The sequence below is a fragment of the Euleptes europaea genome, chromosome 14 (assembly GCF_029931775.1).
Source record: "Euleptes europaea isolate rEulEur1 chromosome 14, rEulEur1.hap1, whole genome shotgun sequence".
NCBI classification, from domain to species: Eukaryota; Metazoa; Chordata; class Lepidosauria; order Squamata; family Sphaerodactylidae; genus Euleptes; species Euleptes europaea.
Window position 1 is genome coordinate 42684559 of NC_079325.1, and position 25541 is coordinate 42710099.

General features: G+C 43.5%; 1 protein-coding gene across 2 annotated transcripts in view; it reads left to right on the top strand.

The window, feature by feature from the left end:
* KCNT1 (potassium sodium-activated channel subfamily T member 1) overlaps positions 1–25541 on the top strand; it is a 173555-nt gene that overhangs the window by 101223 nt on the left and 46791 nt on the right. For both annotated transcript variants that reach the window (XM_056860215.1, XM_056860216.1), the window contains exons 3-14: positions 883–979; positions 2189–2248; positions 6220–6268; positions 9241–9300; positions 11031–11105; positions 12416–12499; positions 13154–13248; positions 17381–17561; positions 20344–20508; positions 21513–21649; positions 22706–22769; positions 23623–23731. In XM_056860215.1, coding sequence (XP_056716193.1) covers positions 883–979; positions 2189–2248; positions 6220–6268; positions 9241–9300; positions 11031–11105; positions 12416–12499; positions 13154–13248; positions 17381–17561; positions 20344–20508; positions 21513–21649; positions 22706–22769; positions 23623–23731 — 1176 coding nt within the window. The remainder of the gene's footprint in view (positions 1–882; positions 980–2188; positions 2249–6219; positions 6269–9240; positions 9301–11030; positions 11106–12415; positions 12500–13153; positions 13249–17380; positions 17562–20343; positions 20509–21512; positions 21650–22705; positions 22770–23622; positions 23732–25541) is intronic.

Sequence of the window (25541 nt, forward strand, 5' to 3'; positions counted from 1 at the left end):
CTTTGCCTGCGTCTTCTATAAAGTTTGTATCTCCAGTGCCTGGCCTCTAATATTTATGGTACACATGACTTGGGCCGACCAAGTGACATTTATGTCATATCCAGCCTTCATGGCAAATGAGTTCGGCACCCCTGATGTACAGGATTCACAATGGAGGCAAGATCCAAATTGGGGACTTCCTTATTTGTAGATCATCTGCTGCGCTATACTTTTCAGTGCTTGCAGTTCCTTCATGGACCAAAGTATGCAAATGAAGCACTATCGATATATAAGCCAACAGGACAAAAGAGAATGACTGAGGCCAGCTTATTTATTCAGTTGGCTTGGTTGTTCCATGTGTGTGTGTGAAGTGCCGTCAAGTCGCAGCCGACCTCTTATGGGGGGTTTTCATGGCAAGAGACTAACAGAGGTGGTTTGCTATTGCCTTCCTCTGCACAGCAACCCTGGTATTCCTTGGTGGTCTCCCATCCAAATACTAACCAGGGCTGACCCTGCTTAGCTTCTGAGATCTGATGAGATCAGGCTAGCCTGGGCCATCCAAGCCAGGGCTGGTTGTTCCATAGCAACCTTGAATTCAGAAGTCCTAGATAGCTGCCTGGGCCACCTTTTGTGCCAACCGTAGGGTTTTCAAGGCAAGAGATGTTCAGAGGTGGTTTGCCATTGCCCGCCTCTGTGTAGCAACCCTGAACTCTCTTGGAGGTCTCCCATCCAAGTGCTAACCAGGACCAATCCTGCTTAGCTCTCGAGATTTGACAAGATCATGCTAACCTGAGCTAACCTGAGCCATCCAGGTCAGGGTCACTGTTCTGTACATCACCCTAAAACAATTTGTGTGTATGTTTTCATTCTCCCTGATACTTTCATTCCCGCTCTTTGTGGCAGGTCTGAGGATACGGCTCTTCAACTTTTCCCTGAAGCTTCTTACCTGTCTTCTTTACATTGTCCGTGTTCTGCTTGATGACCCACAGCGGATAGGATGGTAAGGAGGTCTTTTTGGGGGGTGCTGCGCCCCTTTATGTCATCCTGGTTCAAGTGTGGGCTGGTGTAGGTCTACCTTGAGATCTGAGAGGTGCCTTGGGACCACACACTATTGCAACTAGGCCTGGCTCAACTGGATGTGGCACTAAAGTCTCTTGGGGCTTCCACTCAAGATGTCCTATGTGGGTAGATCTCATTCCCATGATGTGATGGCCAAAACAGGATGAAATGCTAGGACATCTTCCCAGTGTTTTTTAAAATGGAAATAGAAACTGTGAGGGGCCCCAGCTTGGATCATGGCCATGGAGGTGGGGGGAAGAAAGGGGTTGAACCATTCCCTGTATGGTTTTGCTAATCAGATACAACTTCTGGACTCTGATCTGGAGAACTGGGTTTGATTCCCCACTCCTCCACATGAGCTGCGGACACTAATCTGGTGAACTGGATTTGTTTTCTCACTCCTCAACATGAAGCCAACTGGGTGACCTTGGGATAGTCACAGCTCTCTCAGCCCCACCTACCTCACAGGGTGTCTGTTGTGGGGAGAGGAAGGGTAGGTGATTGTAAGCCAGTTTGATTCTTCCTTAAATGGGAGAGAAAGTCGGCATATAAAAACCAACTCTTCTGCTTCTTCTCGCTCGCTGACTGTCATTAGCCCTGGAAGAAACCAACAACCAACACTCTCTCTTTGCTTTTCTCTTTCAGTGAAAACCGCTTAGGGAAGGGGTGTCAGTTTCAGTTGGTGAAACCATGCAGAGAAGGGGACAGCACACATGCAGCCCCACCCCCAATGGGCAAATAATGCCCCCAAGTCGGATCCTGACCCCATTTCGGTTCAGGAAAATGGAAGAAGAGTTAGTTTTTATATGCCAACTTTCTCTACCTTTTATGTTGAATCAAACTGGCTTACAATCTCCTTTCCTTCCTCTCCCCACAATAGACACCTTGTGAGGTAGGTGAGACTGAGAGAGTTCAGAGAGAACTGGAACTAGCCAAAGGTCACCCAGCAGGCTTCATGTGTAGGAGTGGGGAATAAAATCCGGTTCTCCGGATTAGAGTCTGCCACCATGCTGGTACAGGGGAGAAAGCTTGAACCCCTCGATTCCACAGTCCTGTTCCAAATTGGGCCCCATGTACCATCTAGTTTGGTCCCTAATGTCAGCTTTGTATATTTTCCTTCTAAAAATTTTTTTTTCCTTCCCTCCCTCAGCTGGGAATGTGAAAAGCATAACTACACAAACTTCAACCAGTCCTCAACAGAAATCAACTGGTAAGCAATTCTAAACTTGTCCAAGGGTAATTTGTGGCTTGGTCTCATTTAGCGGCAGTTGATGCAATCAACAGACCTGAGGGGTGTTCTGCATTTCTATACTTCCCTTTGAAAGAAATAAGCCTCCCTGCATATAGGAAAGTAGCAGGTCAGGGAGATGACTAGGCAGAAGCTTTCTCTCTGATAGGTTAGTGAGACAGGACCTAAACATGGTGTGGGATACCACCACTTCTCACTGGAGGGCTTTTTTTGTTTAAATAGGAAGGGTCTACTCTAGGGTTGCCAGGTCCCTATTTGCCACCGGCGGGAGGTTTTTGGGGCGGAGCCTGATGAGGGTGGGGTTTGGGGCGGGGAGGGACTTCAGTGCCATAGAGTCCAATTGCCAAAGCAGCCATTTTCTCCAGGTGAACCTATCTCTATCAGTTCAGTTGCAATAGCAGGAGATCTCCAGCTAGTACCTGGAGGTTGGCAACCCTAGCCTACTCTCACAGGCAGAAGCTCTTTGCTATCTTAGGCAAAATTCTTTCCCGACACCTGAGATCCCTTATCTAGAGATGCTAGGGACTGAACTGGGGGACTCCCTGCATGCCATATATGTGCTCTACCACTGAGGTTTGGCCTAGGACTACCAGCTCCAGGTTGGAAAATACCTGGAGGATTGGAAGTGGGGCCTGTAATACATTTAGTACATTCATGATTATTAAATATGCTATATGTATACCCTTTTATACTTTTATGTATTTTATTTTTAAAACTTTCTGTTATATTTTTTTCTTTTCTTCTTTTTTCTTTTTTTTATTATTACATATTATTTGTATGGTAATAAAAATTTAATAAAAATTATAAAAAAAGGAAGTGGGGCCTGTAGAGGTAGGGTTGCCAGGTGGCTTGGAATGAGCAACTGACAGCAAGGATCGCGCACATGCGCAGCCACGAACAACGCGATTCCATCACTCCTGGTTTACTTCCGGTAGTGCCACAGCGTAACGGGACAATTTATCACTCAAATGGGTTGAGCGATAAATTGTCCCATTATGCTGCGGTGCTTCTGGAAGTAAATCGACAGTGACGGGATCACGACACTCGCTGCCGCACATGCATGATCCCCCCCCCAAAAAATCTCCTGCCGGAGGAGAGAGGAGACCTGGCAACCCTATGAGGAGAGCAGGGTTTGGGGAGGGGAAGGACTTCAATGGGGTATAAGGCCATAGAGTCCGCCTTCCAAAGGGACCATTTTTTCCAGGTGAACTGATCTCTGTCTCCTGATGCTGTTGTAATAGTGGGAGATCTCCAGCCACTGCCTGGAGGTTGGCAACCCTACTTTGGCCATATGAACATGTGAGGCTGCCCTATACTGAGTCAAACCATTGATTCATCTGGCTCAGTATTATCTGCTCTGACTAGCAGCTGCTCTTCAGCGTCTCAACATTCCCTAACTGGATTCCTTAGAGACTGAACTGACGGACTTCTGAGTCACAGCCCTTCTTTTCTGTTTACCACAAAATTGCCTACCACTTGCTGTGTGCTTATCTCTAGCACTGCAAGAGGTAGGCAGTCTGTTTCTTTCTGGCCCATGTAAAATACTTTTGTTCCCAGGTTAGCACCATTGCCAGCCAAGAGGGGGAAACGGTAAATTCTAGTAAGGAAGATATTAGAATGCATAGCAAGCTAAAGTAATTTTGCAAATAGCTCATTGTCCATGCAGAAATTCACTTAATATTCTGCTTAACAAAACTCCTAGGCCAGAAAGCACATTTTCTGAATCTTATTTGGGGATAGAAGGATTCAGATGGGATGACAGATTCACCTCTTCAGGGGCTGACAGTAGTTATAAATACGTCTGGTATATGAGAAAACAGAGCTGTTGAATTTTCAACCCAGAGCTCAGAAATGTTCCCCAGCAACACAGGAACCCATAAGAGCCAAATTCTGAATCAGCCAAAAGGAACTGGTTACTAGGAAAGAATTAAGATCTGACAGGAGGTGGTTTAGGGATTAACTACACATTACCCAATAGGTCCGTTCTGCAGACAGATATGATATTGGGGAACTAAGTGTGCTGAGGCCCTATTCAGATCAGGAGCACAACACAGTGGGGAGGGCCTTCTTACACCATTTTCCCAAGCAAAAACAGTTGCAGGAGGCCCCGTTTAGCCTGTTGTGGGGCTCCACATATTTCAGTCAGTGCATGTGAAGGCCCACAGTGGGGAGAATATGGCCTCCGTAGTTGTTTTGGGGGAGAATGGTGCAAAAGGGAAGTTTGAAGTCCCTCGCCCACACACATTGCACTCCTGAGCTGAACTGGGCCCCAATGTGCTTGGGAACATGAGTTCCCCAATGTCGCATCAGTCTGTGAAAAGGACACCTGACCTGATTTGTGTCACAGGTAAAATGTACTTTGGCCCTTACTCAGTTAGATTTTGAGAGTTGAGAGTCAGGATTTGGAAGCTGTGAGGGGGGAGAAAAGTGTTAGCTTAAGAGGAGCGTGAATTACAAATCTGTGAAAATATCAGATCTTTGGTTAAGTTTCCCTGTTTGGGAAAGGGGAGTGTTTACAGTAGGCCAGCAGGGTTTGCGATGGGTCTGGTGTGAAACTAAGTTTCAGCAGAGTGTGGTTTTCATGTTCTAAACCTGCCTGAGAAAAGTTTTCCTTATATATGTACCGTTTGATATCTAATATCCCACAACTCCTGGTCATTCTCTCTCAGCCCCACCTACCTCGCAGGGTGCCTGTTGTGGGGAGGGGAAGGGAAGGTGGTTGTAAGCCGGGTTGATTCTCCCTTAAGTGGCAGAGAAAGTCGGCACATAAAAACCAACTCCTCTTCTTCTTCTAAGTGTCGATATTTGTGTGTTTCAGTTGTGTGTTGCTTTCTGAATAAACTTTGTTCTTGTTTACTTATAAAAAGCAAACTACCTGGTGCTTATCAGTTTACTTCATTGTTCCGCATATCAATCAAGCCTGGAAATAACAACAACAACAATAATAACAACAATAATAATAACAACAACAATGTTGTTGTTGTTGTTGTTATTTAAAGGTTTATTTTTATAATTAAGGGGATACAAAAGGGAAAAAAGGGAAGGGTAAAAACCATTTGATATACAAAAACAATAAAGCAAATTCAATGAAAAAATAAACTTAGTCGAATACAATACCATATGACAAGCATGAATATTATAAAATAAAATAAAATATAATATATCTAAATAAAATAAAATATATCTAAATATGTAATTGTAAAAGTTTAAAAATCAATCAAAATATCTACCTATTACATAATAAAAATGTATTATACTGTTTGAAAACCCAGGAGTTACATGACAAAATGGTTGGAACATAGTGAATAAAACATTGCCTATTTCTCATTCTAGTGCTATTTGGTGTTTATCAATCATTTGATTAACTGGAAGTCATATAAATATAAAATGATTCCCACTTTTCGTCAAATTGTTCCGTTATGATTGGGGTTCAGCATAAAAGTCATTTTGGCCATACTGGCTTATTATTATTATTATTATTATTATTATTATTATTATTATTATTATTATTATTATTATTATTATTATTATTATTATTCAACCCTTTTTTTAAAAAAAAATTCCTGCTGGGAACCCCAGGGCAATGAGGCAGGTGGGATATTGTGGCAGGAAAAATTATTTTGCGTGGCATCTAGCCCCCAGGAAATCTGTCACAACTTAGTGGAAATGTAGGTGGGATAGAATTGTAGATGATTTTTTAGCAATCCTTGAGGTACAATTTCTGTGTGGGGGGGGTGGGGGGGTTGCTGACAAAATGACAAGAGAGGTTCCTGAGGACAACGTTTTCATCATTAACTGTTGCTGAATCAGGGCCAATAATATTTGCACGCCAACTGTCACGAATTTCTTTCTCTCAATGGGTCACCTGCGTTGAAGCTCAAATGTGAAACTTCCAAATTAAGGGTTTGTGTCTTTCAATTTTTTCTCTCCAGGGCTCCTATCTTATGGGTGGATCGCAACAAACCACTGTGGGCAATTCAGGTAAGTGAACGAAGACTGAGAAGTTAAAATGCGCACATTAAGATGAAGGCGATAAATGAATTATATCATGGCAAGTTTGCCATGTAGTTGTTGTTGTTTTTAACTACATTCTAAGACACAGGATTTTAGTATTCTTTAAACTTTAAGAATCAGAGAAGTAGACTCTGTGTAGAAATGTGAGAGTGCTGTGCTTTCCTAAGGGACTTTCGGTCTACATGAGAAACCTTCAGCAAAGAACGCTGTAATATCTTCCAGACTAATAAAAGGTGGAATCCTGCAGATCTGTTCCGCTAGTGGGTCTTGAGCACCCCTCGCATCAATGGAAGGAAAGTGTCACCATTAGCAAAATGGATCTCTGAGATCCGCCTCAACATGTTTCAAGAGCCAGTGTGGTGTAGTGGTTAGGAGAAGGGGACTCTAGACTGGAGAACCAGGATTGATTCCCCACTCCTCCACATGTTGGTGGGAGCAAAGTAGTTTTCGGGATGCGCCAAAGGGGAGCCAGTGTGGTGTAGTGGTTAAAAGCAGTGGACTCTAACCTGGCGAACCGTGTTTGATTCCCCACTCCTCCACATAAAGTCCGCTGGGTGACCTTGGGCTAGTCACAGTTCTCTCCAAACTCAGCCCCACCTGCCTCACAAGGTATCTGTTGTGGGGAGAGGAAGGGAAGGAGATGGTAAGCCGGTTTGATTCTCCTTAAAAGGTAGAGAACATTGACATATCAAAACCAATTCCTCCTCCTCCTCCTCCTCTTCTTCAGCTTCTGCTTTCTATTAACTTTGTGTGTTACACTTTCTCAACGCTGACCCTAAGGTTGTATATGTAGTGATTCATGCTTGTAAAGGGTTGTGCGCATAAATGTGCAATATTAGGTACTTCATTATAACAAGTTGCGGGCTTGTGAGGTATTGCTGGATGGGGGAACAATTTATAAATACCTCCCAGATCTCTCCCTCAAAGATTCTGCAAGATGTCAGATACTGGAGCAGGCTAATTTCTCTATCCATTTTTTTCCTTTAACTGTCAGCTGTCTGATCGGGCACTGTGCCTTTTGTAGCATGCTGTCTGATCGGGTTACAGGGGAACCTTTTCCCATTGGTTTACCTGCAAAATCACTATTCTATATACCAACTGTGTCCTGGTTTTGCTGCTTTCATGATCATAATGGGGAAGCAGCCACTTTATTATTAGAAGTATAATTATTGTTAATCTTATTGATGATCATCATCATCATTTTGCTGCTGCAAAAACAATTCTTTTGCAGCTTAAACATTTGTTGGCCAGAGCCCACTTCACACAGCTGATGAAGTGGATCCTTAGTTGGTAGATGCTGTGGATCATGACATGATTCCCTTCTTGTGCATCTGACAAAATAGGCTGCAAATGTTTATGCTGCAATAAATATAAAGTGCCACAAAACACCTGCTTTTGGGGGGGGGGGTTGCTGCAACAGATTAGTATGGCCACTCTTGTAGAATTATCTAGCAGAGCAAAATTATGTGCCCTTCAGCATTGTATAGGGACCTTCTGAACGTGTAACAGTTCTCTTTTAATACCAAATATCACTCCTTGAATGCCCACACAGACACACTTATGAGCCTATTATTACATGTTGCTGAAAGCTGTGTTCCACCTGGTGTTCTTTTACCCTGGAAGAGCTGATCCTACTCTATGGTGTAAAAGCAAAGAAAGTGTTCCTTAAATTACAGATATGCCAGGGAACAAATGTAATTGTCCTGTAATATATTAATGCACTGTGCCCCTTTTGGGTACCAAGATTGCTCTGATCGATTGGGATGGTGAATGCCCACTTGGATATTCTTGGGAAGGGCACTATATTTTTCAGGACTGTAATTTGGAAGGATCAGTACATATGCACACGTACAGGGATGTTTTTGAATGTGTCATCATTGCTGTTTTGAGTTAGAAAAAAAACCCTTTCAGTTTTGGTTTACCCTTGCTTGAATCAAAACATTGACCACAGTCACATTTGACATTTAATTTGTTATCAGGCAGAAATAATTTGTTCCCTTTTTTGTTATGTGCTCTTGATGTGTTGTGGGCTGTAATGTTCTGAGTGGTTGTTTTAAGTTTTAAAGTTTTTGTAAGAAAACAGACCATTTTCTTTTTCTGCTATATTTTTTTCTTTGAATTGGCTTTTTCCTGATAAACGGTACATATTTTCATCATTGTTTTGTATGTTAATATATCAAAGACATATGTTGTATGTTTAATGCTATATTAGTCTCATGTGAAAACCATATAAAGTGTGTACAAGAGTAAATGAAGCCCCCACACTAACAGTGAAAAGCAGAGAGCCAAAATCAATGGAAAAAATTATAAATGAATGTAAAAAGAAAGGAACCAGGGAATATTGTCGAAGGCTTTCATGGTCAGAGTTCATCAGTTCTTGCAGGTTATCTGGGCTGTGTGATCATGGTCTTGGTATTTTCTTTCCTGACATTTCGCCAGCAGCTGAAGAGACACTGTCCTTCAGTGTTACTCTTCTGAAGATGTCTGCCACAGCTGCTGGCAAAACGTCAGGAAAGAAAATACCAAGACCACAGTCACACAGCCCAGATAACCTACAAGAACTGATGAACCAGGGAATATTTGCTCATCCGTTTATACATTTCATATCCATTTCATTTATTAGTTTTCTATAATGCCCTTCCAAAGCTCAGGGTAGTTTATAGGGTTGCCAGGTCCCTCTTCGCCACCAGGAGGGGGAGATTTTTGGGGCAGAGCCTGAGGAGGACGGGGTTTGGGGAGGGGAGGGACTTCAATGCCATAATGTTCAATTGCCAAAGCAGCCATTTTTCTCCAGGTGATCTGATCTCTATTGGCTGGAGATCAGTTGAATTAACAGGACATCTCCTGCTACTAACTGGCAGTTGGCAATCCTAGTAGTTTACAATACAATAAACAGCACAACAATATGCTAAAATTCCCATTTATTTTTCTCCTTCCAGGTCAGCGTAGCAATCATTAGCTTTCTGGAGACCATGCTCCTAATCTATCTCAGCTATAAGGTAAGAGAGTCTTATGGGTGAGTTAGCTTGTGGTTGGCCTTCCAATGCAAAAATTAAGACTATGTTCATATGCATGCATGTGTCTGTCACTCTATGATTCCAGCATTAAGCAATGAACATGTTTTTGGTGAAACAGCTATCAGACTTCTAATACCAGTGACAAAACATGTTATCCCTACCCCTCCATGCACACAGCCTGCTTTGGGACCATGATTCTGGGGTAGAGCACTGAAGGTCTCTAGTTCAGTGTCAAGCATGTCTGATTAAAAGATGATAGCAGGTCTTGAGAAAGATCTTCCTCAGCCCAAGAACTTGGAGAGATGTTGCTAGTCAAAATAGACGATACTGAGCTAGAGAAACTAATGGTCTGACTCAGGCAGCCTTGTAAGTCGTTTATGAGAGCCAGCATGGTGTAGTGGTTAAGAGCAGCAGACTCTAATCTGGAGATCTGGGCTTGATTCCCCACTCCTCCACATAGGGTTGCCAGATCCCTCTTTGTCACCGGTGGGAGGTTTTTGGGGCAGAGCCTGAGGAGGGCAGGGTTTAGGGAGGGGAGGAGCTTCAATGCCATAGAGTCCAATTGCCAAAGCAGCCATTTTCTCCAGGTGAACTGATCTCTATCAGCTGGAAATTAGTTTAATAGTTGTAATAGATTTCCTGCCACCACCTGGAGGTTGGCAATCCTACCTCCACATGAAGCCTGCTGGGTGAACTTGGTCCAGTCACAGTTCTCTCGGCCTCCCCTACCTCACAAGGTGTCTGTTGTTGGGAGCGGAAGACAAGGCAAGGCAGTTGTAATCCGCTTTGAGACTCCTTAAAGAGAGAAAAAGCAGGGTATAAAAACCAACTCTTCTTCTTCACGGGAGGAGGAGCCATGGTAGCGTACATGTTTTTGCATGCAGATTGCTCCCAGATTAGAATTTCCAGTTAAAGAATGTAAAGGAATGCTGTTGGGGAAGTCCTTTTCTGCCTGGAGTCTTGGCTAGTCACTGCCAATCAGAGTAGGTAATGCTGCACTTGATGGATCGGTGTTCTGACATGGGTATACAGTAGCCTCCTACATTCATATTCTCACAAACTGGTTGAAATATGTGCTCAATAGCCCATGTGAGTACCTATGAGGCATGAGATCAGTACTCTGGACTTCCGGTGGGCAGCTGACCTAAGCACAGCTTCTTCCCGGAGCTCCAGTGAAGAACCGAGAAATATCAAATAAAAGGGGCTTATGTGCCCCCCCCCCCCGATTCCTAAAAAGTGGAACGGGTGTCGGGAATGCTCCTGCTGCCGATGAAGAGCGGTTCGACTCTTGAACTCTTCGAGAGTGCTTAAATAAGATTTTCGGAGGTTCAGATGCTGGCGTTGCTGGCTTGAGGGGATTACATCGCCGTAGATATTTCTTCGGATTGAGGCTTAGTTCTCTCCCACCCAATACCAACCAAGCAACGAAATTAAAGGAATGAAAGCTTCACCCTCCGAAATCTGAGTGAGTGCCAAGAACCCCCTCGGCTTTCCTTTTGGAGAATTAATGAAACTCAGTACTCCTATTTCTGAGGTACTATTCCTGTAATTCCCATCAATATGCATAGACATATGGGAGTCACTGGTGGCACAAACACCAGCGCTACTCCATGTGCACCCCATGTGTATCTGCATGGGGCTTGAGTGTTAAGATTAATTAATCATATATGCATGCGGGAACAAGCTGTAACACAATCTGCTTCTCCTCCTAGGGAAACATTTGGGAGCAGATCTTTCGGGTTTCCTTTATCCTTGAAATGATCAACACCGTTCCCTTCATTATCACTGTAAGTGTGTGCCGTTGAGATTGCTAAAGAAAACAGTTGTATTTGTGTAAAGCTAATGGAGGGGGCATCTACCAGTGAGATTTTCTTGTACAGTTCATTGAAAAATATATGGAATCTTCACAGGAACTCAGTTAGGGGCATTTCTCAGTACCAAAAGTCACCGCTGGGAGACACAGCCGAAATGATGATGGAGCTCACCTACGCACAGAACGTTGGAAAGTAACAGCAAACGTTAAAAGTCAAAATGCGAGCTCATCGATGAATATTAATGTTATTTATCAAGAGCCTGGAGTCACACAAAGTATTAGGCTATCATCATGCAGAATCAAAAAACATGGAGAAACGGGTGTGGAAGAGGTCATCTATTTGTTTAGTACATTTTTATCCCGCCCTTCTTCTTCCAAGGAACGTAAGGCAGTGTACCTCATTATCCCTGCTTCATTTATATCCTTACAAGAACCCTGTGAGGTAGGTTAGACAAAAAAGCCATTGCAAGATGTGTCATTGTACAACACAGGTCCTTAACATGGTGCCCGTGGGTGCCATGGCGCCCACAGACACCTTTTCTGGCACCCGCCAGGTGTTTCTAGGAAGTGGGCGTGGCCAAGTAGGACTTTTGCCCAGCAAGCCTTGTGATGGACTGTTGGAGATCTGATTGACTGTGCAGATTTTTTTTAACATGTTGCTTTGGCACCAGCTGCCACCAAAACACAAGGATCTGTACTGTGCTGCCGAAGTTAAACCGTGGCAATCATTTTGTGGCCGGCTTTGCCTCCTGCAGCAGCCATTTTGTGACGCCCATTTTGTTTCTGCACCCACCATGCCATGTCAGAATTCCAAATGCGCCCGCCGGGGCCACTGACCTATGTATTAGTGACCACTGAAGAGGGCCCATTGGGCCGAAATGCATTTGGTCCTGTTTACTGTGATTGCGGTCTTATCTGTATGCCTGTGTATACTTATTTTGTATTATTTAATGTACGTTGAAGAATACTTAGTCATGGGGACCCCTATTGTACAATATGAGGGAAATGATACTGGCCTACCTTACAGGGTGATTGCAAGGATTATCACATGATGCTGTGCAGAAAGTGTTTTTAAGAGTGAGACTGTCATATTAATATTAATGTCAGTTCTTGTTATTTATAGTGAGTTAGTTATACATCGCTGGTGTAAACCATTCAATGCACAGTTAGATGCTATGTATATTTGGGGATTTGGGTAGTAATCTATGGATATTTTTATTCTTCAGATGAAGCAGGAACATTGCTCTGAATAAACATGCAGATAACTGGGACTTGTTCTTCTAGATATTTTGGCCTCGTTTGCGGAATTTATTCATTCCTGTTTTCCTGAACTGCTGGCTGGCAAAGTATGCCTTGGAAAACATGATTGTGAGTAGCCGAAAGATCACTCTCATAATCCACTAGAAAGACAGATGCTTACAATATTCTCTTTATGTTCTGTTTGGACAGACTGGACTGTGGGATTGATGGGAGAAAAGGGGGCAGGAAATTGCAGAAAATGGGTGGGTCTAGGCAGTTTTGAAGGACACGCCCAACTGGGCCTCGGAGATGGCCTGGCCCCTAATCTGTAGGGTTGCCAACTCTGGGTTGGAAAGTACCTGGAGATTTTGGGGGTGGATCCTGGGCTAGTAGGGTTGTCAACCTTCAGGTACTGAAAAAGAAGGCACCACGAGGCCCCCAAAATCTCCCTCTGGTGGCAAAGAGGGACCTGACAACCCTATGGGGCAAGTTGGGTTTGGGGAGGGGAAGGACCAGCAGGGTGTAATGCCATAGAGTCCACCCTCCAAAGCAGCCATTTTCTCCAGGGAAACTGGTTTTGGTCATCTAGAGATCAACTGTAATAGTGGGAGATGTCTAGGTGCCACTTGGAAGTTGGCAACCCTACTAATCTGCCATGCTTGTTGCAAATTCTGGATTTCGCGTCTGTGTGATAGACACTTGCTTTTTATCCCACTGACTCTTCAGTGGGACAGCTGACACAAGCCTCTGGTGCAGCTACAAATGGAGTTTCTTTCTTTCTAGAACGACCTTCACCGAGCCATCCAAAGAACACAGTCAGCCATGTTCAATCAGGTGCTGATTTTGATCTGCACCTTGCTGTGTCTTGTTTTCACTGGGTAAGCTTGCATTTGACTGGTATTGATACATATTTTAACCGCTGATGTTGCATGCATGGATTAGATGGGATGCCTTCTTGGAGAAATTAGTCTCCAGCATTTTATATCAGGGTGGACTCAGGGAGAGGGCCTGCCCTATAGATCATAGGCCAGGAGTCCAAAACCAGATGACACCTTTTAAAGATGTTCTACTTGTTCTACTTTTAAAGATGTTCTACCTTTTAAAGATGTTCGTAATTAATCTGTTAAAAACAGATAAAGTGTCAAGATGTAAGCTGGATGTCTGAGTTCATTATTAAAATGAATCCATTAGAAATCAGCTCGGTTTCTAGACCCCTCCTGAAGATTCCCAGTAGCTTCACTGAGAACATATTGAAATCTAGACATCTCCTTGCAACCTTTGCTGTACCAAGCCTGGAACAGAAATCTTCTAGCTGCGTTGGAGTAGCTGAAGGAGGGGGATTCCCCTTCCAGTGGGGGCCAGGCACCCTGGTGCTTCCTAATGTCTAACATAAACCTTCCTCCCTGTATTTTTATATCACATTTTGTCCAGCCTCCATCAAGGTGGACCCTGGCCCAAAAAGTGTCTGGCTGTCCTCGATCAGAGCCTTCGTAGCTCTGGCTCCAGCCTGGTGGAACTCTCTATCAAATGAGACCTGAGCCTGCAGGACCGGTCTCAGTTCCCCAGGGCCTGCAAGACTGAGATGTTCCACCAGGCCTGTGGTTGAGGTTTCCATCTTGGATGGCCTTCCTGTCCCTGTCCCTTATCCCCCCCTTCCCCTTCCCCTTTCCCTCTTTCTCCTCCCCATCCTTTTCCTTTCTCCCATTCCTTCTTCTCCCTCCTTCTCCCTGATTGCTCTCCCCATTATTATTATTAGTAGTAGTATTAGTTTTATAGGGGTGCTGTCTTGAATTTTAATGTTTGGTAAGGATTTTAAATGTTAGCCTAAATGTTTGTATAGTAGGGTTGCCAGGTCCCTCTTTGCTGCCGGCGGGAGGTTTTTGGGGCAGAGCCTGAGGAGGGCGGGGTATGGGGAGGGGAGGGATTTCAGTGACATAGAATCCAATTACCAAAGCAGCCATTTTCTCCAGATGATCTCTTTCGGCTGGAGATCAGTTGTTACAGCAGGAAATCTGCAGCTAGTACCTGGAGGTTAGGAAAGAGAAACAGCACGAGACTCAACAATAATATAGTAAAGGAACTATAAAGAATATCAATACATATAACTTGTGATCACAATCACTATATTATCAACTTCATAAATATGAATATTTTTCTTTGAGGGTAACCTGGGGGAAAGGACAGTGAATCGAAGGCTGATTTTTCTTAGTGAAAATGCATAATATTCCGGAAGGAGCGTTTCCATCATTCCGGGTTCTCCCGGACTCCCGGCAGCTGCTGCTGGCATTTCCTCCTCCTCCTCCCGGCAGTGCCTCCCGGCAGTGCTCCGACCTGCCGATGCATCACCATTTCGCTGGGATTTTTCTGCTTGTCTCTGAGTGGCTATCCCAGCTGCTGCGCATGCAGCCTGCTCGAGTCCCTCGGGAACGTTCGAACTTCTCAGCAGCATTTGCAGCTGCGCACGCCACTCATTGTGTTCACTGCTCAGTCAGTTAGTAGGAACTTTCTCTTACTTATTCAGGATTGGGACCTAGAACAGTGTGCAGATCCCATTCTGTTGAGGAAATTTAGGGGTCTACTTAAACGTGTGGGTCATTGTAATGTATTGTTCATATTTGTAAAGTTGGTAATATAGTGATTGTGATCACATATGTATTGATATTCTTTATAGTTTCTTTACTATATTATTGTTGAGCCTCGTGCTGTTTGCCTTTCCTTACTTCCAGTTACAGCACAGGTGTCTGTTGTTGTTGAGTACCTGGAGGTTGGCAACCCTATTGTATAGGGCATTTTATTTAACTGTATATTTTCCTGGTTGTTAGCTGCCCTGAGCCTGAATTTGGTTGGGAAAAGGCAGAGTAAAAATCAAATACACACATACATAAACCTTTATTGGCATAATAACAGCATTTTAACATGTAAAAAATCAAATAAATATAAGCAACAACATAAACAAGCATAGCACACAGTTGTTCTCCATCTTTTGTTGCTCCCTTAGCTTCTCCCTCCTCCAACTAAAATGTAAAGCAGATATTTAAGCTTTGCCTTGCTCATGTTAATGGCTGCCCTCGTTTTGCCCGACGTCCGCACAGCCAGCTTTGACCGTGGTTCTGTGTATGTCTCTCCCAGGCCTACTTAAATTCAATCTCTGCTCCATTCAGGCGATATTTCTATTAGCCGAGATGACTCTGAAAGCAATGCCTCCTCCAGTGACTCACGTGGAAACGAGAAGCTGGGAGCTTTCAAAGCAATTCTTCTTGACCTGCGCCAGCACACTGGGCCGCGGCCTTGGCCACCTACCTACCCAAAAGCCCAAAATCATCTGAGGGTCTTTCAGTAGGCTCAAATGTTAGGGTTGCCAACCTCCAGGTGGTGGCTGGAGACCTGCTATTACAACTGATCTCCAGGCGCTAGATATCAGTTCCCCTGGAGAAAATGGCCACTTTAGCAATTGGACTCTATGGCATCAAAGTCCCTCCCCTCTCCCAACCCCGCCCTCCTCAGACTCCATCCCCCAAATCTCCAGGTATTTCCCAATCCGGAGATGGCAACCTTATCAAATGTGGAATTAACCTTGTTGATTACAGAGTTGGAAAGAGTCAAAGAATCACTTAGTGCAAGCAGACATCTGAGGATTCACCTACCCACGTGGATCAGACCCTCATCTTCCACCAAGGCTGTTGCGTATATCAGTTGTACAGCCTCTGAGTTGCATATGTTTCTAGAACCCTCTATCATCATCATCATCATCCTGCCCACTGAACATGTGTAGACAGGCATATTTATATAGAAACCCTATTTAAACATGTATGCTGGCCATACTCCCAGCCTTTACATATCCACCCCAAAGTCAGCACATCATCTGCATACATAGGCTCTCTCCCTCATGACTGTAGATCACAATGGATAGATGCATTAGTCTGTCAATAGCAGTAGAAAAGAGCAAGAGTCCAGTAGCATCTTAAAAAGGTAAAGGTCCCCTGTGCAAGCACCGGGTCATTCCTGACCCATGGGGTGACGTCACATCTCGACGTTTACTAGGCAGACTTTTGTTTACGGGGTGGTTTGCCAGTGCCTTCCCTAGTCATCTTCCCGACCTTGGAAGGATGGAAGGCTAAGTCAACCTTGAGCCGGCTACCTGAAACCAACCTCCGTTGAGATCAAACTCAGGTCGTGAGCAGAGCTTGGACGGCAGTACTGCAGCTTACCATTCTGCGCCACGGGGCTCCTTCTAGTAGCATCTTAAAAACTAACAAAATATCTGGCAGGGTATGAGCTTTCGTGAGCTGTGGCTCATGAAAGCTTATACCCTGCTGGAAATTTAGTTAGTCTTTAAGGTGCTACTGGACTCCTGCTGTTTCCCTCATGACTGTTTGAAAAGCAGTGTTCCAAATGATGGGGATGGAGTCTAATTTGTATGCGCATGAGACAAAATGCAGCAATCATGCATAGGTTTGAGCCATTATGTACAGTTACAAAAGGGGGTCAGGACTAATTAGGGGTGGGGTCTCCGATGACTGGATGCTCCTGCATACACAAAAATTCCATTCACCTAGAAAAACTAGGGTGTTAGGTGAGTGGTTCTAGATTTATCTTCTGTCTGACATGCTTGATTTCAATAGGAATGGAACATTAATAATGATCTTAAAATCGTCAACAAGAAATAAAATTTTTAGGAGTTTAGACTCAAATCTTCAACATTTAGAAATTTGAAACTTTGGATTCAGATTCTGAATGTGTGAAGAACTTTATGTTGGCTGTAGTTATTACAATACTTGCTTGGGTGTTATTGCCAGCTTTTTCAGTATATATCAACTAGAGCAAAATGAATAAGAGAAAGGTGGAATCCCTACCAAATTTGGGATGTGGTATATGAAAATTCACTGCTGACAATGCCCATGTTTTCAGTTTGAGAATTCAACTGGATCTCAGTTCCACGTTAGTTACAGGGTAGAATCCCAGGGTTTTGCATGCAAACATAATTGTTGTTTGTTCCTCCTTTTTGTTCAGGACCTGTGGAATTCAGCACTTGGAAAGGGCCGGTGAAAATCTCTCTCTCTTCAAGTCTTTTTATTTCTGTATTGTCACCTTCTCCACTGTGGGCTATGGCGACGTCACCCCCAAGATCTGGCCCTCTCAGCTGCTAGTCGTGATCATGATTTGTGTGGCCTTGGTTGTGTTACCCCTGCAGGTAAGGCCGAAGTTATATTCAGATGAGCCATGACCAAAGTCCTGTTTAACTTGCTGCATTTCTGGTACTTGGGAGTGTTTTGGTACTGCCACCTTGCAAGAGGGTGTGATCTTCTTGATGCACACAATAACTGTTTTGTGCAAAGAGAGCAATGCATGTACTTTCCACCTCCAATGCACACAATCAGAAGCCCAGGTTTGCTGCTGGTATGAATTTGCACATACTGAAATTAGAAAATAGGAACATCACCCTGCTCACACAATTTAACATCGTGGATCTGGAGGACCGCAGGTATGCAAAGTAGGAACATCCCAGATGTAATGACTGAAAAGGACTTAAAACATATTGGCAGAGTTAAGGCCATCAGGTATTCCTCAAGTGAAGCAAAACACCTCAGCTTGAATTGCAAAGGACCTGAGCAGAGTTGCAGCTTATCATTTATCTTACAAAAGTGCTGAAAAGTGTATTGCTAAGCATCAGCGATTTTACAGAGGAGTTGCTCTCTGTGCATAATGTTCTGCTTTGATCTAGTATTCCAGCTCTTGAGTGATGAGGCTGCATGCCTTTGAAAATCCAAGCAGAGAGAGAATTTGGCTTCTCCCCTGGTCTTGAAGTCCTCCCTCTCTGTCCACAATACTTGACCCATGATGAAGGTAAAAGCCAAGGAAACCAGGGCAAATATAAGTTCCATTAACTCAGATCTAATTCTTTAAAACATCAAGAATGATTTTGGATACTGTATTGAATATTGTGCTCTTTTTTTGTACATTCTAAACTGGGAATCTCTTGTAAGATCTTGTAAAGTTCACAAAACCTTGAATCTCAACTATCTCCTACCTCAGATTCAGGAGTTTGCTTTTCAAAAGTAGCTGAGGTATTGTAAGGAATGAGACTGAGACCTGCCAAGCTAACACCATTGCAAGAGCTGAGCTAACACAAGCATTTTGCAACATCAGATTAGCTCCTCTGCCAGGAGATTGAGCTAGATGGCAAAGTGTTTTGCTTCAAGTTGGCAAGTCCCTTGCTTGCTCAGCCTTCTAATTGCCAGTCATACGAAGCTTAGCAGAATAATGGCACTGAGACAGAAGGGGAGACATCAGCTGTAAATGACTCAAAGTGAATAAATTGCAGGGCTCACTGATACGGATTATGATCTGGCTGGTTCCACGATATCCTTGGCTGCTCAACTGACTGCAAGTGCTTTGGGGCAGGCAAGAGTTCTCCAACCAGTCAGCGAGGGAAGTGCCAGTTTTTCCCACTTGGTTGAGAAGCTGTCACAGAGCTGTTGAACTGTGTCAGTTTGATGCCCTGAGCTACAGCAGCAAACAGAGCAGCTGTCCGCTGCCGTTCTCCAGTGGTTTCATGTCTAAAAGAAAAGAAAAGAAGGTTGTGTGCGCGGTTGGGTGGGGGATGTGTTTGTGTTGGACCTGGAACCCATGCTGCATGGGAAATCTTTGTGTGCTCTTTTTAATACTAATTATGTGGGGATGAGTTATGGTTATTCAAGGCTGAGCAAAAGCACTCCGCCCAAGCTCAGAAAACAAGTTTCAAGCTTCCTTCCTGGTGTGCCTGGCACAAATTCAACCTGTACAGTGTCCTTGTGCTATCATTTGGATTTCATACTGGAGAGAGAGATGTATTTATACCGCTCCATCCTAATAACTCAAGGTGACATACGTGGTCCTCCTGCCCCTCTTTATCCTCACAACAATCCTCTGAAGTATGTTAGGCTGAGAGATTGTGTCCCCCAATGTGTTTCACGACTGAGTCAAGATTTGAATCCCTGTCTCTTCAGCTGAGTATCTCACATACTTACAAATCCTGTTAAGCGGCTAGAAGCTCATGGGTGACATGGCATTTCTAATCCCATCTAGAGCTGAACTCCCATGTAGAAATATTATAAATGAATCAGCAATGAATTTGCCATACTGTGGATTTTAACAGATATTGTAGTCCCAGGTATTTAATAGCAACTGAGTAAACTTATCTTCAACCCTTCAAAGTGATATTGAAATATCTAAACAAATATATTATAATACTTTAATATTAATGCTATTAATATTTTCTTTCCAAAATGTTCCAAGTAATTCATATTATCTCAGAATAAACCAACAAAACAGCTACTGGTCAGCTTAAAGACTAATGAATTTACTGTGGCCTAAACTTTCATGGGGTAGAATAAAACCACTTGTTTATATGAGTGGGTGGTAGATATACTTGGTTGGAGTACAGACAGGGAAAACTCTCAAATTTTCACTGTTTTATAAACGATTCTCAGTAATACTTGCAACGGCTCTGTGAAGCAGGCCAATATTTTTTTAGAATTTCTTAAATACATTATTTCAGTCACTCTTACAACTCTGTTAGGTAGGCCAGTATTATCAACCTTCCATTGCAGATCAGGCCTGAGATTTGAGAGATGATAGGCTTGCCTAAGGCCCCCAATCACTTTGTAGATGAGCTGAGAGACTGCAGCCAGAGGTGTCTTGGTTTTCATTCTCTATGAAGCAAACACATTCAACCAAATCAGAATAATCTCAGAAAGGCACACAATGCTGTGAGTCTGCTGAAGTTAAGCAAATGTGGGTTCTGGCTGATGCCTGGATGACAAGTTGTTCAGGAACTTCATGCATACCACCTGGAGCTCTATTGTGGGGGACAGGTGGAAAAGGAATGTATGTATCACATGAATGAAATTGCTTGAAAGGACCCACATTCTGAATTTCCAAAGCCAATTTTTTTCCAACCTGGCTTAAAAAGCAGCCTGTTCTTTTGTCTGCAGTTTGAGGAACTTGTGTACTTGTGGATGGAACGGCAAAAGTCAGGTGGGAACTACAGCCGCCACCGAGCGCAAACGGAAAAACACGTCGTCCTTTGTGTCAGCTCCTTGAAGATTGACCTGCTCATGGATTTCCTCAATGAATTTTACGCTCATCCAAGATTGCAGGTGATGGCTGGCTGAATTGGTATCTTGACAAATGGATGGTAGTTATTTTTCTCAGAAGAGAGATACTCAAAAAACTGCCTGAAAAAATGCAGTCTAGGAACTAAAATGAGATATGATGAGATACATGACTGGAAGGATTTAATTCCCCCCCCCCCCTTTAATAACATTAGGAGCCCTGTGGCGCAGAGTGGTAAGCTGCAGTACTGCAGTCAAAAGCTCTGCTCACGACCTGAGTTCGATCCCGGCAGAAGTCGGCTTCAGGCAGCTGGCTCAAGGTTGACTCAGCCTTCCATCCTTCCGAGGTCAGTGAAATGAGTACCCGGCTTGCTGGGGGTAAAGGGAAGATGACTGGGGAAGGCAGTAGCAAACCACCCCGCAAACAAAGTCTGCCTAGTAAACGTCGGGATGTGAAGTCACCCCATGGGTCAGGAATGACCCAGTGCTTGCACAGGGGACCTTTACTTTAATATTGGGTACCGCATTGTTCCTGCATTGTATTAAAACTGATAAAAATACAATGAAAACTATGTTTTTCTTACTTTGTAAACACTTTTTGGAGGGAAGGAGCATTGTATAGCCCGATCTTGTCAGATCTCGGAAGCTAAGCAGGGTCAGTACTTGGAAGGGAGACCCCCAAGGAAGACTCTGCAGAGGAAGGCAATGGCAAACCACCTATGCTTCTCACTTGCCTTGAAAGCCCCTCACTGGGGTCACCATAAGTCAGCTGTGATTTGATGGCATATAATCAAATCACATATAATGTGATTATATAATGCATAAGGCATATAAGGCATATAATGAGGCATATAATGAATCTCTATGCATTTTCTTTACCACACTAAAAGCAGGGGTCCATTTTTAAAAAAAATCTAAATTTTAAAGCTGTTACGTCTTTTTTCATCATTTAAGAAATGTAAAACGTAATGCTGAAAACACTCTAGGAAGATGCATGTAAATAAATACATAAGATGGTTTGTTATTTCATGCCAGGGTTTCTCTTGCAGGATTACTACGTTGTGATCCTTTGTCCAACAGAGATGGATATCCAGGTACGGCGGGTCCTGCAGATCCCACTGTGGTCACAGCGGGTGATCTATCTCCAAGGATCTGCACTGAAAGATCAGGATCTTATGAGAGCAAAGTGAGTGGGAAAAAGGGAACCAAGCTGATCGGAGACATCCTGAAATTGTCCCATAAGCTTCCAGAGCTTGTATACACATTTTCTTTCCTATTTTTTGGGATGTTGCTTGGGGGGGGGGAGGGGACTGCAACCACTGTGGTCTAGTAACTAAGAGACAGAGCTATGAGCCAAGAAATCCTTGATTTGAATCATACCCTCCCATGAAAGAAGGCCTTCAACAGTGCATGTTGACTTAGCAGTGTATCAGGCTAGGACAAGGGAAACACGGGTTCGAATCCACTTTCAGCCCTAACATTCACTGGATGACCTTGCATCATCTTTCGCTCAGTCTACCTCTCCTCACAATGTTGTTATAAGGATCACAAAAATCACAAAATCACACAAGGTTGGAAGAGACAAGGATGGAGAGTCACATGGGCCTGTTTTGCTCCTGGGAGGGAGGATAGGATAAATATTCAATAAATGAATTCACAGAGTGGCCTTAGGCAAGTCAGTCTCAGCCCATTCCCTTCTGCATTATGGAGACAATGTTGCTGACCTACCTTACAGGGTTGTTATAAAGATCATAGCAAGATAATGTGTGTGCAGGACACTAAGCATTCTGAAGCATCATACAGATTTGAAGCATGTTAATGTTGTGAGAATGCTCTCTGGTTGATGTGAATGGGTTTGGTCCAAGGTCAAGGCCTATGGCAAAAGAGGGTTAACATTCCTTAATGTCTGTGGGGGCTTCCTCAATGGGGGACGGTTGTTGGCAGCTTGTTCCTCAGTGGTTCTGCTCAAGTATCCTTCAGAGCTTGGGGAAAGGAGATCCCACCCAGCTGGTGGGAGGGAGGGAGGGAGGGAGGGAGGGAGGACAACAAAAGGGAAAGATAGACCACCGTGAGCTGGCTGAAGGATCTTGAGGGTGCAGGTTCTCTGGGGATCTGATTCGGGGTGGTGGATCTGTTGTCCTGTAGGAGTCCCACCCACCCCAAATACAGTCCTGTTACTTCATGCTTTAATCTGGCATTCAGCTCCTGTTGGCTTCAATTGACAGATCAATTATATTTTCAGGATGGACAATGGAGAAGCATGTTTCATCCTGAGCAGCCGAAACGAAGTGGACCGCACCGCTGCTGTAAGTCAGAGATGGCTGACAAAATCAGCAGTCTGGGGGCTGGGTCCAAGCAAAAACACTGGGAATTTCCATGAGATGTTAGCAAGTTCCAGGCCAAGCATCCCCCTATAAGAGGGTGGCAGCTGTTTCCAAATGGGTGCTCCTTGCAGGCACAAAGGTGACCTCTCCTGGACTATTCTGAAGCATCTCCTGCTCCAAGGAGGTGAAGGAAAGTCAGGATTGGCTCTTTGCTTTGGGGAAGAAGTAAATGGGCACAAAGGAACAGATTAGCAGGTACCAAGATTCTCAAAGGCATGACACATTGAAGATCATTGTGCTGGCAGAAGTGCTGTCTTCTTGTGCAAGGGCTACTTAAGAACAAGAAAGGCCATGCTGGAGCAGACCAAGGTCCATCAAGTCCAGCAGTCTGTTCAAACAGTGACCAACCAGGTGCCTCTAGGAAGCCCATTATCCTGCCTGTGTTCCACAGCACCTAATATAATAGGCATGCCCCTCTTGTCCTGGAGAGAATAGGTATGCATCATGACTAGTGTCCATTTTCACTAGTAGCCATGAATAGCTCTATCCTCCATGAACATGTCTACTCCCCTCTTAAAGCCTTCCAAGTTGGCTGCCATCACCACATCCTGGGGCAGGGAGTTCCACAATTTTACTACTTGGAATCATCTGTTTGGATTATATATGAAATTTAGTAGCAACTTGAAAATTCTGGCAAATTTCAAATATTGGCTGGGTGGTGTTTTCTAGTGCCAATCCTGCTGTTTTGAAAATGCAACCCTTATGATCTAGTTTACATGATACCACAAGCAAGTGCACAAACAACGGTTTTTCTCTTCTCTTTCCCTTTCTGTAGGATCATCAAACCATCCTAAGGGCGTGGGCGGTGAAAGACTTTGCTCCAAATTGTCCCCTTTACGTCCAGATCCTCAAGCCTGAGAATAAGTTCCATGTGAAATTTGCTGGTCAGTTCCTTTTTTTCTCTTTTCAAAAACAAAACACTGAAATGGTGTATCAGGAAGAATATTCTTAGATTTCATGCCCTAAATCCAAATTTTGCAGTCTTGTTTGGGAATACTCACCCTGGAATCAGATTTTATAGTATTGCAAAACGTTCAGGTCCTGGCCTGGATTTTGCTTGTGTGAGAGAGATAAAGCTAGAGAATGGAGAATGTGTTTTAATATGTCAGTTACTTAATATGGTTTTAGTTTGTATGCCACTCAAATGGCCTATATGTTTTAGGAGACAAATCAATAAATAAACATGTTTGCATTCTTAATTTCAGCCAATAAAAATCCAGATTTTCTTGCTCATGAACATCGTTAGTCTCAGAAACCATACTTGTTCAATCTATTTTTTTACAATCCTGATCTGAAATAAATGCATTTTAATTCAGTTCAATTTATCTTTAGCATGGATTGCTAGCCGCTGCAGTATTCTAACTGCAGCTGAAATGGTCTTCAGAGGAGGGGGGGTATTTTCATTTCAGTTTTGAGATTTTTAATGCATCTCAAAAAGCCATGCTCTAGATTTTCACTAATCTGAGCTATCAAATGTCTGTAACATTGACTGGTTCTATTTATTTGGGAGGGGGACGACAGAGAACAGAGTCCCACAGCCTTTTAAAGAGTTGCTCAGCTTTGAACAATGCCATCCTAAGCATTTGATGGCTTGAGAAGAAGAAGAAGAGTTAGTTTTTATACTCTGCCTTTTCTCTATCTTGAAGGAGTCTCCCAGCTGGCTTCACGTGTAGGAGTGGGGAAACCAACCCAGTTCACCAGATTAGAGTCCACCGCTCCTAACCACTACATCACACAGAAGGGTGTAACTACATTTAGGATTGTACTGTAAAAGAACTTGTTAGGAAGGTAGAGTGAAACTTGGATTTTCAGATAAGCTGGATCAGCAGTTCCATTACCCTCATTTTCTTTCTCCTTGGTGGTCCATCTTCGATTGCAATTTCTTTGCAGACTTCTACTACTTTTTCTGGGTTTTTTTCTGTTTATTTCATTGTTCTTCATTGTTCCCTGTCTTCATTATTCCCTGGGTAGGTTTTTTATCAGCCCAAAACATAGATGCTGGAGAATGAAAATAAGGCACCGTTATCCTCCAGCACCTAATCAGGTTCTTCCTACCGAGTAGGAATTGGGACATAAAGCAATCAGCTTCTGGGTCTTCAGCATGTGGGCTGTCCAATTGGACCCCTCGCTGGGTCCAACCCCCACACTGTGGAAATGGCAAACTAGAACAGGATTCAAAAGAAAATACCATGCGCTGTATTCATGTAGTCCAAAGAAACAGGCTGGGATGGCAACGAAACTGTGTGACAAATCCGCAGCCCATTAAAAGCATCACAATTAGGTGTCTGTAAATTAGAGTATGAATGACTGAGTCTTTTCTTTTTCATTTATAATTCTGTCATTCATTTTCAGTTGCCACTGTTGGGTTTGTACATTCATTTGTGTAGTGTATGTATGGTGTGCAGTTTTGAGATGCAATATATTTGGTTCTAATAGATTGTTGCGGAACTTTAGAGAGTTGACACTAGGCCTTGTTGTCTTTTTTGAATTCTTAGCTTAGTTCTTCTTCCCATAATCCTTTACAACTATACTGTCATGAGCTATAAGAATGTCATGCTGTGAGTTACCCTTGGGTTAAGTTACTGCCAGACATTCCAGAGCCTAGCTGTACCATCCCTAAAGTCTCAACATCCAAGAGACACTGATGTCAGAGATTATCTTTGGTTGTGACCCTGCCAGGGCACGCCTTCCCCA